This window comes from Anabrus simplex, chromosome 11 (assembly GCF_040414725.1).
Source record: "Anabrus simplex isolate iqAnaSimp1 chromosome 11, ASM4041472v1, whole genome shotgun sequence".
Classification (NCBI taxonomy): Eukaryota; Metazoa; Arthropoda; class Insecta; order Orthoptera; family Tettigoniidae; genus Anabrus; species Anabrus simplex.
In genome coordinates this window covers 54,794,536-54,811,780 of record NC_090275.1, presented here as the reverse complement: position 1 = coordinate 54,811,780, position 17,245 = coordinate 54,794,536, and the positions used below count along the sequence as shown (strand labels likewise).

General features: G+C 38.4%; 1 protein-coding gene across 7 annotated transcripts in view; it reads left to right on the top strand.

Annotated features, from left to right (window-relative positions):
- The window catches only part of ZAP3, a 491,484-nt gene extending 477,377 nt beyond the window's left edge, over window positions 1-14,107 (top strand). For 6 of the 7 annotated variants that reach the window (XM_067155237.2, XM_067155235.2, XM_067155234.2 and 3 more), the window contains 2 exons: window positions 6,334-6,452; window positions 13,639-14,107. In XM_067155237.2, coding sequence (XP_067011338.2) covers window positions 6,334-6,452; window positions 13,639-13,779 — 260 coding nt within the window. In that variant the 3' untranslated portion in view covers window positions 13,780-14,107. The remainder of the gene's footprint in view (window positions 1-6,333; window positions 6,453-13,638) is intronic. The other variant, XM_068229672.1, reaches the window with a different exon arrangement.
- Window positions 14,108-17,245: the final 3,138 nt, after the last annotated feature.

Here is a 17,245-nt window from a genome sequence, read left to right as displayed (position 1 = left end):
GCCGTTAAAATGAACTGTAATGTGATAGCAATCAGAAGTGTTACCGGTAGAAGCCAAGAAGACCGTTGCCGTCACTGCAATGAGATAGAACTCTCCCTCATGTTCTTAGTTTCTGCTCAAAAGGGGAACTATTGAGAAATAACAGGCACCATAGGGTCGGGAGCAGTATTGCAGAACTTCTCAAAAATCTGGCAGATTTGAAGTCTTTGAAGAAATGCACTGTATCTCTAGCGATGGATCCAGTAAACGTGCAGACATTGTCGTTATTGACAGGAAGAGAAACATTGGCATTGTTGTTGATCCAACAATAAGGTTTGAGAGTAACAGTTCACAGGCCAAAGAAGTTGATTCTGAAAAGAAGAGACGCTACGAACCCTGTTTTAAGTACTTTGGAGAAAAGTATCACATACCTGCGAGTTGCTGGGAAGTGATTGGGTTACTCTTCAGTACACAAGGATCTGTCACAAACTTTTCAGTGAATTCGTTCCTTCATTTTGGTATTCCTGTTTCATATCTAAAATATATTTTGTTACGGGGTTACCCGAGGATCAGCAGAGGTGAAAGAAGGTGCGGGCTGGAGGGTCTAACTACAAGTCCGAAAGATGAATTAAAATTTAAATAAAGGTTATATTTTCAATGGACAACAAGATTTAACAAATTTTCACTAGATGAAATAACAATTAAAAAAACAGGTACAATTGTAACTTTACAAACGAAAGCACAAGTTAAGAGGTCTTTACAAATTCTGGGCTTCGAGCCCCAAGTTATAATTCCTGAGCCCTCAGCTCACAACTACAAATTACCAAAGGGCAGAAAACCCCTCATTACATGGAGCACTGGCTCCCAACTTTTAACCTCAAGCCTCCCAGAGGCACTTTTCAAACACAAGAAAGAGCTGAGCCGCTCTCAATTTTTCAAGCCTCTTAAAGGCAATACCAACTTTACAAAAACTTGCCATCGAGGCACAACTTACAAGAATTAAACAGGGGTATCTCGTACCCAGCCTACAGGGCCTTAAAAGAAAAACAATAGGTTAATTAAATGGCCCAAAATACCATTATGAATGGAGGCGTTGCTTGCGTTCCTACATGAAACCTTATAAAACCTAAGGGGCACTAGGCCGATGATATAGGAGATATTCCCAAGCTAGGGAGGTGACTCGTATAAGAAAATTTTAAGATATTAAGAGTAGAAAATCGGTTATGAAAACGTAGTCACCTCAACTCAAGATGAAGGGGAGCTCGAGAGGGTAAAGCACTCTCTATCCCCAATTTAAAGTTAAAGTAATAAGAAACTTTTACATAAGCCGGCACTAAGTTACATTTTTGAAAAAGTTTCGGACCTTCCCCAAGGGCTAAACTGCTGAGCTAGCAAGAAATAAAGTTGTTAAAAGGCCATTACCTTGTAGAAGAGCTGCTGGCTGATGAAAGAGGCGCTTCCCGCCTCCTGCTATTCTTCCATACACTAAGCTAGATGTTTTACGAGTGGCCGAGAGCCAGGAAAATCAGCAGTTTTTATACTCTCGGGGAAGATTCGAGACCTTTCATGATTGATTAAGACACGCCCACAGTCGTTTATTGGGTAGCTTACAGTTACACATCCACATTGGAGAAGAAAGACGCCATTGGCTAAAAATTAATGACGGAAATTTATGATTGGCTAATTTCAAAACTGGCGGAAAGAAATATTAATATTGCCAACCCACAAATGAAAGAACAACATTTAGTAAAGAACAAACTTATGAATACAAAATATCTTCAAGGAAAGTTCCTTCACTTCGCACCAGGGTGCATGATCATAGTATTTGGTAGAGACATCTGTGAGAGAATGTCCACACTTCTTGATAATTAGAAAACAAAAACAATTCGAAATTAACTCAGTAACATCTTCTGATAAACGGTTGAATTAATTCAGTTTTAAAGTTCAGAGTTTCAGCTGTAGAAGAGAACTTTAAGGCGGAAAATTCAAATGTGCGGCGTATAGGTGTACCAACCGGTACATATTTCTTTAGATGTTTCACGAGATTCATTGGCAATGATAAATCATCATTTGTATGGTATGTGTAAAGAAAAATAAAGTTTTCCTGATCAGGGATAGCTGTAGGCCTACAACGGGGGAAATTCAAAATTTAAAAAAAATATATATATATAAAAGCTCATTTCATCCTAAGATAAATAGTGCAAAAATTATCTATTTGATGCTGTTACTGTACGGTTCCCCTTGTTCTAGGGCAGCTATCCCTTGTGGATTCTCTCTCTCAACTCTTCTGTGGGAGATATTTGTTCAGAGTAAATCATTTTACCATTACTAAGGTTAACTTTGAGGTTCCTGCAGTGTAATTAATCAACACTGATCTGCATTTAGGGCAGATGTCCAATTGGCAGATTTCCTATTAGTGTAGTTGTTTACTACTCTTTCTTTAAATAGTTTCAAAGAATTTTGAAATTTATCTAACATCTCCCTTGGTTGATTATTCCAGTCCCTAACTTCTCTTCCAATAAATGAATATTTGCCCCAATTTGTCCTCTTGAATTCCAAATTTATCTTCCTTACTTCACCACTCATCCTGATTCGTCTACTAATGCCAGTCCACACCACCTTTCCACTGATAGTTCAGAACATCCTGCTGAGACAAGCATTTTGTCTCGTTGCTCCCAAGTCTTCCATACCCAAAAATTGCAACATTTTCATAACTACTCTTTTGTCAGAAATCAAGCTGATTTTCTTTGGATTTATTCCAGTTCTCAAATCAAGTAATCCTGGTCCCATATACGGGAACCATACTCTAATTGTGGTCTTACCAGTGTACTTCTTTAAGTTTACATTTAAAGTAATAAATGGATATGTGTGATATACTGAGTTAATGAGTGACTCTGAATGCATCATCACAGATCTTTAACATACCAACATTGATGTGGAATGCCAAGATTTCTGACTGCCCTTCCTTTCAAAAAAATTACTATCTCATCAGGATCATGAGTAGGAGACACTACCACTGATCTAGCTTGAAAGTAACATATATTTGGAGCCCTTTTTCTGAGCAACTACCAATATCTAGGTCTTAGTGAATGTTTTCTCCTTGAATTTAACCTGAAGACTTTTCAAAAGAGTACAGTTAAAATATCAAATGGCCTCCACTTCCTAATGCAAATCTTTCAATATGATACCTTGTGTACGAATTGCAGATGAGTATGAAGGTTTCATTTTTGCATCCTTTCAACATCACTCTTGTGCATATTTAAAAACCAAACAAAACCCCATTGCGCAACAGCCCTGAAGAGCCTTGGCCTACCAAGCAACCGCTGTTCAGCCTGAAAACCTGCAGATTATGAAGTGTCATGGTCAACATGACGAATCCTCTCGGTCGTTATTCTTGGCTTTCTAGACCGAGACCGCCATCTCACTGTCAGATAGCTCCTCAGTTGTAATCACATAGGCTGAGTGGACCTCAAACCAGCCCTCAGATCCAGGTAAAAATCCCTGACCTGGCCAGAAATCAAACCCGGTGCCTACGGGTAAGAGGCAGACATGCTACCCCTACACCATGGGGCTGGCTTTGTGCATACTTAGAGAACCAAAATTGAGAATTCTTAACCAATTGCCGTCTTAATTTTCTTGCTCTGAACATGCCTTGAAATTGCTTTTCATCTGACATTGACACCAACTGTCATTCAAACCATAATCTCTTTCAGATACTTCTTGCACGGAATAATCACTTTCACTATTTTTCAATACATTTGCAATGAAAATGTTGTGGAATATTTTGAGACAAATTCCACCTTTACAATACTATAAACTGTTTATTCTATTAAGAATAACAACAAAGCTAATAGGACATGTTTTGTCTCCTATTTAGAGATATCTCCAGCCATAAAAATGTGTACCACTAAGAAATACGTACATTTTAAAATTAGGTACTAAAACAGCATTAAAATGTTCTTTCCATATAAACATATCTTGTACCTAATGTTAATTAACTTCAACAATTTATAATGTTGTAAAGGTGGATTTTTTCTGACAATCCAAAATATTTTTTATTGAGTTGACAGTATGGGCTTTAACAATGAATTTTATTTCATGTAACATTTTTAACGTGTGCACTCATTAGCAAACTTGCATATTTTTTCTTATGACCAATCATGACTGTGTGAAACAGACTGCTGACTTAGATGGTGAAAATAAGGACGTGCTACAAAATTCTCATTCCAATAGATTCGAAAAATCCATATACATATAACAAAATTCTATAGACCATGCCATGCCATCTATTGATAGAGAGCAAGTTTGAACAAATGTAATGATGTTGTAACCTTCTCTCAAGTAGGCAACCTTGAGAGCAATCAGGGATGCTCATGTGCAACAAAATTGAGCAAGCTTTATACTGATCAATAGCTTCCTTAATTTCAATATGGATATAATGCTTTGCACCATCTGTTACTAACTCCGGTAAATATAAGGAGTGGCCACAATGTCACAACTGGCTCAGAGCTATGTGTAAACAGATCTGCTTTACTGGCACAGTTGAGGCCTGTGGGTTAAGTGAATAGATTAGAATGTTGAGGGAGATACGTTGTTTGGTAAACATTCTGAAGTACATCAGGGCTTCTAAATAAGCCAAGCTATGAATTTTACCCAACCCATTGACCTAAATTGACCCATATTCTTGAGTATGAAGAACTCGCACACAAACTACTCTGTAGTCATCGCCAAAACATTAATACATAGTGTGAATGTAAATTCATGTTCTTGTCCCAAGGTGGTGCAGCTCTTTTGAGGCACACTTTCAATGGAGGTGAACTGTATGTATCTTTTTAACCACATATCAGGCCCCCCACTGCCGATCTTAAATTTCAAACAGTACCAGAAATCAGATCGCAGCCTCTGACAATGTCAGCTTATACTGCTAACGGGTATTTTCAAATAAGCTAAAGGGCATTTTATGACATAATTATCTTTTATTTTATAATAGGATCTTTCATGAAAAGTTACACTTGTTTATTATAAACTCACGTCACTGCCCATTGCTGACAGGTTTTGAACACCTCACAACCATAGGGTTAGCAGGAGAGTTTTTGAAGTGTAATTCACAAATATCTCCATTACTATTCCTCAAAACATAAAAGTTTGGAAATTACCTTTTGCACAACCGTGTACTGTATAAACCCACTCGTCTGATACCAGATTATCTGAGAGACTCTTTGTTAACCGAGGCATTCGTTTTGTCAACATAATTAAATTAACTATAAAATTCAGAACAATGCACACTGCAAATTGCAGCCCCTAAAATGTTGATAAACTTGTGGCTGTTATTCTGTTATTCAGCGTGCAATCCAAGAAGATGCCGTGGGTTGGTTGAATGGAGACGAGGAGCAGGAACTAACAGACAATGCCATTGTTTGAGTTTTACTGTGACAAAAGTGATAAGGAAGGTGTTCTATGCATTTCTCATACAGGTGGTCTATGCGTGATAAGATCGGCAAGAGGAGTCCACGGTACATTATTTGTTTTGGTTGAGATGGTAGCACAACATAGCAGCGAGCATGAGGGGTAATAAGCTCAAACGATACAGGAATTTTTTTGCAAATAAATTTTAACTCTGGTTGAAAACGTTATTAAGGGCTACTCTGTTTAGTACTGTACATACATTTATCTAAGAAAAGTTGAAGCAGTTTAATATTTGCATTTCATCATCAGCAACAGTTTCATCATTTCTAATCCAAAACCATGATTTGCTACACATTCATCTGAGTTTTTTGTTACTTGAGACAGTCTCGGTCCCAGTTACCACAGATAAGTGGGTTTGTAGTCTACCTGTAATATTAATGGAGAAATTTGACATCTCCTGTTTTGACTCCCTTAATGTTGCTTAGCTATTAGATATTAATCAAAGAATGCTCTGCCAGATACCCCTGAACTTCAATACAGAGGTTTGAAAAATTATGTTAAGAATTTGTTTATTCTGTAACAAATAAACTATTGGACAGACAAAAAATGAATTGAACCTATTTTTCACTGTTGTATACATGAAATAAAACACCAGTAAAGAGGCCAAGTATCAACATTTACCTGTGTATTTTTTACTTAAGTGGACTCATTGTCATCCTTTCTTTAGACAATTGGCAAATAACATTATCAAGTTCCAAAATATAACATACTTGTTCAAAATTTCGTAACACCTGTTTGGACTTTTTTGCTTTCAGTGCCAGATAATGTATCAAAGAGAAAAGAAAGGAGGAGTGAAGGAGAATTGAAATAGTTGGACGTTTTGTGGAAAATAATTCTGCTTTAGAAAGTTTGGAAGAGTTGTGAAACAAGTGTGTTTGCTGATTGCAGATCGCCTTGACGGGTTGGCAAAGCGCCGCAAGACAGAGGACAGACCCCAAACCATGGAAGACTGGCTACAGCTGACCGATGACTACAATAATCGGAAAGTAACTCCTGGCAAAAAAGCGGTAAAGGTCTACCTTATTCTTTCCATTTTGATGGTGGTTTTTTTTTCCCCCCCTGTAGTTTGCAATTAACTTTATTTATGTATTCATGTTACACAAGTACTTTCCTTTTTTTCCCCTTTCTTCTTCTTTCGTTTTGGTTGACTATGGACCGCATTAATTCGAATTCAGCTTCATCTGTTTCTGGGCTTTAATCCTCGTCCATTATTCCTTCATCCTTTCACTCTGCAATCTCCTCCTTTCTTATGTCCATGGCACTTGGGTACAGGATCTAACGTTTTCTTGAAACCTTTTCTTGGCCTTGATCCTCGACTTGTAAGCATCCCTGTTGCCGATTTCTGTTCCTTGTATTCCCATTTCTTCCATGTCCTTCTTCACGTCTTGGTACCAGTGCACTGTTGTTTTCCTGGTCTCAAAAAGTCTTATCTGATTGGTCAGTCTTCCCAGGTTCATTTTGTAGATATGTCCGAAGAACATAGCTCTCCTCTTCCGGATGGTATCTGAGATATAATTCTTGGTTTCGTTTCTTTCTGTACGATCCATCCTCTGCTCTTTGGGGTCCCATTATCTTCCTCGGAATCTTTCTCTCCACTAGTTCCAACTTCTTGACCAATCCTGTCAAATTTTCAGCTGCCTCTAAAGCCTCCGAGCGGATCACTGTCTGGTAGTGTCTTGAATTTTGCATTGATTGAGATATACTTCTTGTTGTAAGTGTTCATAGTTAGTTTATATGCCAAGTTCATCTTGTTGAGTCTCGAAAACAGTGCGTCTCTCTCTGTCTTTGTCCACTCCCCCAGATATTTTGAATTTCTCCACTTTCTGAATCTGTTTACTAGGGAATATCTATTTTCATCCCAGATTAGGTTTGAAGCCTCCCATATCGTGTACCTAGTCATGCCAGAAGTTTTGTCTCTTGTACAAAGGCAGCTAGTGTACGGTGTACCCCCTGTGGGTGGGGGACGCAGACGAGGGAATTCACCCACTGTATCCCCTGCCTGTTGTAAGGGGCGACCAAGGGATGATCAAATTAGAACCATGAAACTACTTGTGATTAGTACCACCACGCGGGGAACACCATGGTTCACTTTTACGTGCACGTATATCACTATGTTGGGTACCAAATAAGTTTGTGATTAGTAGCAAATGAGAGCACGATGGCTTTTACAGTACCTGTGATTAGTAGCACTATATGAACGACACCATGGGATGAGGGAACCCCATGGTTCTGGCTTGCCTATGATTAGTACCCATTATATGAAGAACACCACGGGTTAGTGCGGGTCCCTGTGGTTAGAACATGTATGTGATGAACACCATATGTTTGCGTTGCCTGTAAATGACGCCGCAATGTGCGAAACAGCGTAGGTCTGTAATACATGTGCAAATTTCATTACCTGTGAGTAGTACCATAATGTGTGTAATACCGCGAGTGTACGCTACTCTTGATTAGTACCGCAATATGACAAATACCATGGTTTTACTTTCCTAGTGATAAGTACCATTGTGAGGGGCCGCTGACTGGGATTTTGGATCCCTTTCGACTACAAGTATCGTCGATTCAGTATTGTGCTATAGAAGCAGTCCCTTGGTCAGTAATACTATTGTTCTACACCAGCTTCTGTACATGTGAGGCACTGTGGGTCGGTTCCACTGATTGTTTTAAATTCACGCCCGACCGTCCTCCATCTATCCTTTGTTTTGAATTGTTTTAAATTCACATTCGTCCGTCCTCCATCCATCCACCGTTTTGAATTGTGGTCAGTGGATGTTTTTTGGCTTTTAATTTGTCATTTCATTTTGTCTCATTTCGTACCATTAGGGGCCGATGACCCTTTAAACAACAAGCATCATCATCATCATCATCAGTGTGCGATGAAATGACAACTACAACAAATGCATGAATAGCATGCTTCAGATATATACAGCTCTGTAAGTTGGGTGACCTAAAGTAACAGGAGCTTTGAAGAAGTAGATTTCTAGTCCAAACTCCCAACGTATCGGCAACCTTTCTTTTTTATCTCTGCAGCGGAACGGTCAACTCTTACCTAAGGTGAATGCTGCCGGTTCATATTAAAAGCAAACAAGTCTTTGTGGAACATTTCAGATGAAGGCTATAAAGCATTGTGGACAAGGGGAGGAGTATTTGTCGACATTATGACTTTGCTCACGGTAGCACATTAGTAAATATTATTGAATGGAGCTGGGGCATTATAGTAATGACAAATTGGTGGATTGCTGTTAGTGTATGGGAAAAGTCAAAGAAATGGATTTTTGTGGGGATTACATGCACAGAGGTGCCAACTGTTACGGATTATCCGTAATTATTACGGATTTCCCCTGCCGATTACGGCTTTATGGTCCAAGGGTAAATTGTTACGGAAGAGCGACATTATAAGGAAAATATAATTTCTACGGAAAAAATAAGAAAACAAGGAGAATTAAATCTTTTCGAGCATTGGTACTCGATCCTCTTCGCTTCAAATTTTATGAGTTGGCAAAGATACTCATTCGATCGTCACTTCCTTTTGCTATCCGTGAGCGTCGTGAAATTTATTGGGAATGAATAACTCTACTGTCCTATTCACTAAAAGATGTAATCCTGTATTATTGCAGTATTAAGTGTACCTGACATTAACTCTCCCACAGAAAGAGTTGTCAGTGTTAATAGGAAAAACAGAATGAATTCAGGCCTACAATAATCACATCTACACTCGAATCGCTTATTGTTCTTAAGGTGAAAATGTCCTCACAGGGGGAAGAATGCTACGAGAAAAATCCCACACAAAACCACCTGCTGCGTGGGGAAACAAGTTACAAAGAAGGGAAGGGCAAATAGGGTCTATTTATCCAGAAGGGATGAGTGTGCTTTCGATTTGACTAAAACATTTTTCGGCGGGTAGGGAGGTGGGGGGGGGGGGGGAATTACGGAAAAGCCATTTCAGAGGTTGGCACCTCTGCATGCATGATATATTTTACTCTACATTACCAGATCCACTGAGTTCGATAGCTGCAGTCGCATAAGTGCGGCCAGTATCCAGTATTCGGGAGATAGTAGGTTCAAACCCCACTGTCGGCAGCCCTGAAAATGGTTTTCCGTGGTTTCCGATTTTCACACCAGGCAAATGCTAGGGCTGTACCTTATTTTATTTTTTTCTCTATTTGCCTTGCGTCGCACCGACACAGATATGTCTTACGGCGACGATGGGAGAGGAAAGGCCTAGGAAATGGAAGGAAGCGGCCGTGGCCTTAATTAAGGTACAGCCCTGGCATTTGCCTGGTGTAAAAATGGGAAACCATGGAAAACCATCCTCAGGGCTGCCGACAGTGGGGCTCGAACCCACTATCTCCCGATTACTGGATATTGGCCGGACTTAAGCGACTGCAGCTATCGAGCTCGGCTGTACCTTAATTAAGGCCACGGCCGCTTCCTTCCAACTCCTAGCCCTTTCCCGTCCCATCATCGCCAAAAGACCTATCTGTGTCGGTGCGACGTAAAGGAACTAGCAAAAAAATTTTTTTTTTTAATTACCATGTTACAGGGATGATCTTGTGGGAGGATTAGGGCAGCAAGTGAGTGTCAGCATTCTTGCTGTTGAGGGTGCAAGAAAGCATTGTGAGACATGTAGTGCTTTGTGTCATACAAGAGGGTAGTTATTTTAAACATATTTTGTAAGTCCAATATAATTGGCCCGTTGTTGGAAATTTCCAGTAACTCATTCAACATAAATCCTTTGATTGCTTTTAATAATCTACCCTCATAATCCACCCGTAATCCCTTAGTAAAGTTAACACCTTTTCCCTCAGTACTCTATCGTATGCCTTCCCTTGATCTATGAAACATGAACACAACTGTCTGTTCCTCTTCTAGCATTTTTCAATTACCTGGCATGCACTAAAAATGTGATCCTGACAGCTTGTGGTGTACGAAACAACGTGGGTTTGCATCAAATGTACTCTCAACCATTGATTACACTGACCCTTCCAAAATGCCAGCAAACACTTCTCCAGGTTTACTGATCAATGAAATACCTTGATAGTTGCTGCAATCCCTCTTGTTCCCCTGCTTATAGATAGGTGCAAATACCCTATAATCCCTAATACCACCCACACTTTTTTCCTCAAAATATTGCAATAATAATAATTAAATTAATGTCTTAATGGTCCACCTTTCAATACTATAATATGCAATATTTTGAATTACATTAACTAGGGACTAGTTTTGGCCTGGGCTGCCCATGTTCAGCCTTAATGTAAAACATCTAATAACTAAACAAATGTACATACACACAATTGACATAAAATTTGTTCTAAATCTTGGGTGCGGGTTGCGGATGGATCTGAAACTCTTATCGGAGAAAGGGATTGTGCATTCAGAGATGTACATCTATTTCACAATGTCTCCTTGGGGCATATGAAAAAAAATTAACAGCCTTTCACATTATTCATTTGAGGAAGTAAAATTCTTATTTGCTGTCGCCAATTGGGAATGCTGACCAGACACCTGTCTATTTTGAAATGCTGTTGGAAAATACAGTGGATACGAAGGGTTCTAAAAGTGTAACCATCAGAACAGGTGGTAATGAAAAGCAATGATGCACGGTAATGTTGTGCATATTAGCGGATGGAACCAAACTCCCTCCATATGTGGTTCTGAAAACGAAAACACTTCCAAAAGAAAACTTGCTGTCTGGTGTTATTGTTAGAACACATGAGTCCAGCTGGATAGACAGTGCGTTAGTTGAGGACTGGGTGAAGTGCATTTGGCAATGTCGCCCAGGAGCTTTGTTATAGAAACAAAACATGCTTGCGTTGCACAGTTACCAAAGACATACAACTGACGCCGTAAAAGATATGATGAGGAAAGGAAAAACCGATCTTGCGATAATTCCCGGAGGACTCACTTCTATTCTATAGTCGTTGGATGTGTGCGTGAACTGGCCTTTCAAAACTGCAATGAAACAGTTTTACACCGAATGGATGTCGGATGGTGATGGTGCGTTAACACCAACTGGACGAGTGAAGAGGCCTGAAGTGGGACTAATGTGTAACTGGATCAAGACCACATGGGCACGCATTCCCAACAATCTAGTGTCCAACAGCTTTAAGAAATGTGGAATTTCAAATTCAGTGGACGGTAGTGAGGACGACTATTTGTGGAAAGATGCCAGCGACCTATGGTGAAACTTCAGATGACAACGGTAAATTGTGAATGATCTGAGTATTGGACCGATTTTATGACTTTTTTGTGATGATTTTATTAATTGTAAGCTGTTTGAACTTCTATTTGTGGTATATTTGAAGAAAATTAAATAAGTATGTAAGTTATTTGATTTTTAATTATTTTTTTTCCCGTATTTTGCCATCTCAAATTTAGGGTGGCGGGTGGTATTCGGGATTATACAGTACTGCTTTCGTCCAGTCAGAAAGTACCTTACTAATATTCCATGCTAATCTTATTATTACTCTGTGAAGCCATTTCATCCCTTCTTTCCCACCATATTTTACCATTTCAGTTCGAATTTAATCTATTCTGCTGCTTTATAATGATGGTCTTTATTTACCATTCTTTCCAATTCCTCAAGTGTAATTTCACTAACACCACTATCTGCCACCCACGAGCTCGGTTGTTTGCCACGTCAATAGAAGGAATTCCCTTTATGTTTAGAAAATTTTTAAAATATTTCTTCCACCAGTTCAGTGATTCCCTGGGATCTACTGTGATTTTATATGATTTACCCAAAATACTATTCATTTCCTTTCTCCATCCCCTCCTAAGATCCTTTATTACTATCCAAACAGGTTTCTCTGCCACTTGACCAAACCCTTCCAGGTTGTTATGAAAAATCATCCCACGACTTTTTGGATTCAGCAATTATTTGTTTTGCCTTTCATCATTCTACCAAGATGTTCCACTTTTTTCCCATTTTTACAACCACTTGTTCCATGGCATTCCTTCGCTGTTTCAACTGTAGCATCCCTGTAAACTGACCATTCTCTTTCTATATTGTGAACCTGCTTACCGTCCACTGAAAGTCTGCAATCCAATATCTTGGAACTTTAAAATAGGTGCAGTGAGTATGATATGAAAAGTAGCAGTTCCAAGCCTGAAGTCAGTAGGAAAGAAACCTAAGAGAATTAAATGTCATGTTCGGAATACAAAACTGAGATCGTTTCAAGTATTTAAGGTGTGTATTGTCCCAGGATGGTAGTGTATTAAGTGAGATTGAATCAAGGTGAGCAAAGCCAATGCAGTTTGCTCGCAGTTGCGATCTTCAGTATTCTGTGTAAGAAAGAAGTCAAGTTCCCAGATGAAACTATCTTTACACCTGTCTATTTTCAGACCAACTTTCCTTTACAGAAGCAAAAGCTGGGTGGACTCAGGATATCATATTTATAAGTTAGAAGTAACAAGATTTGAAAGTAGCAAGAATGATCACTGGTAAATTAGGTGAGAACAATGGCAGGTGTGGACTCTGAATGAGGAGATAAAGGCTAAGTTAGGAATGAACTGCATGGATGAAGCGGTACACGTGAACCAGGTTCGGTGGTCAGGTCATGTGATCCAAATGGAGGAGGATAGGTTACCTAGGAGAATAATCGGCTTGATTTTGGAGGTTAAGAGAAGTAGAGGGAGACCAAGAGATGATGGTTAGACCCGGTTTGTAATGATTTAAAGAAAGGTATGGATCTAAATGAGGCTACTAGTAAGAAATAGAGGTTTGTGGAGGTTTTTTTTTTTTTTTTTTTTTTTTTTTTCCAATGACAGAGACTTGCAGATTGAATACTGAACGGCATACATAACAATCTATAATGAAGAGAGTTTTCTTTTTCTATTTTGCTAAATTCTAGCTTAAATAATCATATTTAAGATTAATTCTATGAATAAATCCTTTCTTTATGTTGCAAGTGGAATTTTAATCTTTTCTCCTTTTCGCTTAACTGTTGAAATCGGTGGGGTTCAAATTACCATAGTTCTTCTGCAACTCTTATTTCATCAGTATACTGGTAAACACTTCCAAAATAATGTAATAAACAAGAAAATTGCATTAGAAACTTTATTTATTCTAAGAGTTCTAATTCGAAATTTTCATTCTTCATTATTGGTTAACCATTTGTATTGGTTATTTATATGAAAATTGTATCTGCTCTTTGTCATGGTGCTTGCTAATTTGTTGTTTAAATATTCTAGGTGCGATGGGCTGACTTGGAAGAACGTCGACAGCAGGAGAAGATGAGGGCTATCGGTTTTGTGGTGGGGCAGACTGACTGGAACCGTATGACGGACCCCACGTTTGGTGAAGGAGCTCTCACGCAGACCAAGTACATCTAACACTACATGCTATCGGGGAGCAACAATACTCTGAAGACATAAGCATGGTATGAGGACTTCAGGAATGAAGAGATAGTCGCTTATGTGTGGGTTGAAGAAGAAAGCCCCTTGTACATAACAGTATACTGATCTCAGTCACATTTGACTGTAAAATCAGCAGCAAGTTCCTTGCATTGGGACATGTTAGTTTTTCATTTGTACCTGTTAATCTTCATGTGAAGATCTCGTACAATATTTTGTCAATTTCATAATTTGTACAAAGCTTTTAAAACTACAAGTTCTTTGATGAATGTAACAATAAAGCTGAGTGGAAGATTATGTGATAAGAGACGAAACTTTTCTTATTTGATTTAAGTTGGTACTTCAAATTTATATTAAACTTTGAAGATCAGAACTGGAGGGTAATGGAATTCTTTCAGAAAGATATTCCTTATATGATTTGCCTTGCTTCTTTACTTCTCAGTGCTGTGATACTGCAGCTGTCTGTCCTTGAAGGATGTACCTGAATATGGGATTAATTCGCCCCAGAGATATTGTCAGTAAATGATGATCTTTTTATTGAGAGTATGTACTTGAATGATTTCAATATTAATTGTCCTCAGAATGCAGAAAGAGGCATTCATTCAAGGTATTTTAAAAGGAGTATTCCATGTCACAAATCATGATTGTACGTAAATTAATCAATTTTACCACTGATTTCTTTTTAGATATTTTTGGTCGTTTTATTTCCTTTTCTGTTGCTGCAAAAAGGATTACTCTGGAGTAAGACATGAATTATTAACAGTTTGAAAATATTATTCTCTCTAGACACCAGGAGTAGAATTGAAACATTTCTGATGAATATTCTTTTCCCTAACATGCATTAGTGAAAATAATTTACGTGGTAATAATGTTTCTGGAATTTTTATTTTGTATGGCTGCATAGTATAAAGCTAGTGTAATAAGAAGTTACCATATCGGTAGAACCTCTCACGGGTACCAAGTTGGTACCAAGAAAAGGAAAGAAAGAAAAGGAAAGGAAAAAAGTAGTAAATGAGGGTGGGTGCTGGATGATCCAAGGAACAAATAGAAACCTTATAGACATGATACTGTATAGGCTTTTGGGCTTATGCCATGTCAAGAAAATAAAGTGAAATTCCTTACGTTTCACAGAGAACATTGCTCTGCATCATCAGAAGAAAATCTGCAAAGCGTAAGGAATTTCACCTTATTTTCTTGACACGGCATAAGCCCAAAAGCCTATACAGTATCATGTCTATAAGTACTGGCCATGAAAGCATCAATGGCAAAATAAAAACCTTTATTATAACATAGAGAGGGGTGCACTCGTTAATTCGAAGTCGTTGGGACTCAAAAATCGCACTTCGAATTACGTGATTTCGAATTAACCGCCAATTCGCAATTCAGAAGTACCAACCCTTGCCGCGTTACAAAATATTCTGAGGCCCATTACTGCATGCATTTAACCTTGATTCACAGTTTATACCTTTCAAATGCCATGAAAAAAGAACTATTTCCAAAATGTATCAGCTGCATTTACAGTATTCAAATAATGCACTCGGATATCTCACTGGTAAACATAACCTCACTCAACGAAAGAAAGAAAAAAAAGCACGATTCAAAGACGAGGAGAAATCTATGCTCGCTCCATGTGCAAGTGCTTTATCAATTGGATTACTATACTGTATGCATTTTAGATGCCTTGTATTTACACAGAAAGTACCCGATGCCCTTAGAATCAAACTTTCCTATGACTCTATCCTTGTACAATTTCCCGCCATGGCACTTCTCTCGTACTTCAGAAATGTAAACACTTGCCGCGTCACAAAGTATTCTAAGACCCATTAATACATGCAATCACCTCGATTCACAGTTTAAACCTTTCCAATGCCATGGAAAAACTATTTCCGAAATGTATCCAACAAGGTGCATTTACAATGTTCAAATAATGCACTTGGATAAATCACTGACGAACATAACCTCACGCAACGAAAGAAAAAAATCACACAATTCAAAGACGAGGATGAATTATGCTGGTTCCCCTGTGCAAATGCATCATTTTTTGGATATCTGTACTGTTTGCATTTTTAGATGCTTTGTACTGGCATGGAAAGTGCCCGACGCCCTTAAAACATTGTAGTTTATCGCTTTTCTATGACGAGGGGATAAAGTTTCTCGCTTCCATGTGCATTGCAATTGCAACGCACTACAATGACCCCCATCCCCGATCCTTGTACGATTCCCCGGCTGGCATTTTCTCCTTTAAAACCATAAGACTGTTTGGGCTCGCATTAAAATAAAGCAATGCAGTTTCATCGGCAATGACAGTATTGTTCGGTGCCTACGAATTTATTATATGAGCCACGCTTTTTCGTCAACTGTCGGCATCGCCAATGTTCGCGCATTCTGTTTTCCCGCACACTGCCTGTTGCGTGATATAACAGCGTTCCTTAAAAGTTGAATACAAAAGAATTCCGATTTCATTCAACTTGGCAATCATGAAGAGCACTGTAGACGCACCGAAGTGAGTGTAAGTGCGGAAAGCTACCCCTCCATGTTCCGGAACACACGTTCTATTATGACGCGGATAAATTTCGAGTTGAAATTACTCTGTAACATACTATTGTTTTAAAATGTAAAGGCAGTTTCGAATTAAAAGTCTGAATTTCGGTAATGGGGCAGACAATGTACTTCAAATTACGAATTATCCGTATTTCGAATTAAACAATTTAAATAACCTGCAAAACTGTATCTCATGTTTCCGGGAATGAGAGCTTCTTCGAATTACGTGGGATTTTGAATTAACCGATTTCGAATTATCGAGGTTCTACTGTATCATATAAAAGTTATGTGACAATCTCACAACACGTAAAAACAGGAGATAATATGATTGCGTTGTCAGTATCATACAAAAAACTATTTTTTATTATTATTATTATTATTATTCATACAAAATTTGAGAAAACATCATTCTCTGCTTCAGCGAAAAAGTATTCACTAAAATCAAAGACTTTATTATGGTCAATACAGACCACTATAGGCCATTAATATGGTCAAGTTTATTGAATCTAAAAATTACAGTATTTACCTGCATAATTTTCTCCCTCATGTAATTTTCCCATTCAGAGTTTTCAAATGGCATTTTGAAGTAAAATAAAATTTTACAAAATATTTTCTCCATGATTATGCACGTTTTCCATCACTCATGTGAGTTTTTTAATTTTCATGCTAGATGTTTGGTTATCAAAACATCTTTTGTTCCAGCAGTGATCACCAGGTTGTAGGTTGTGACTCATAACTGCTAGCGACAACATTGAAGTAACAGGACCCCTCGGCAAGCTACGCTTAGTGTTGGTTTATGCATGCATCACTAATACATTTGTAGTAACCATGTGAGGGAGACACACTTGGTCTGTAAAATATACCAGTCCTGTGCTGATTATTTTTTAAAGCGATTGTCGATGAG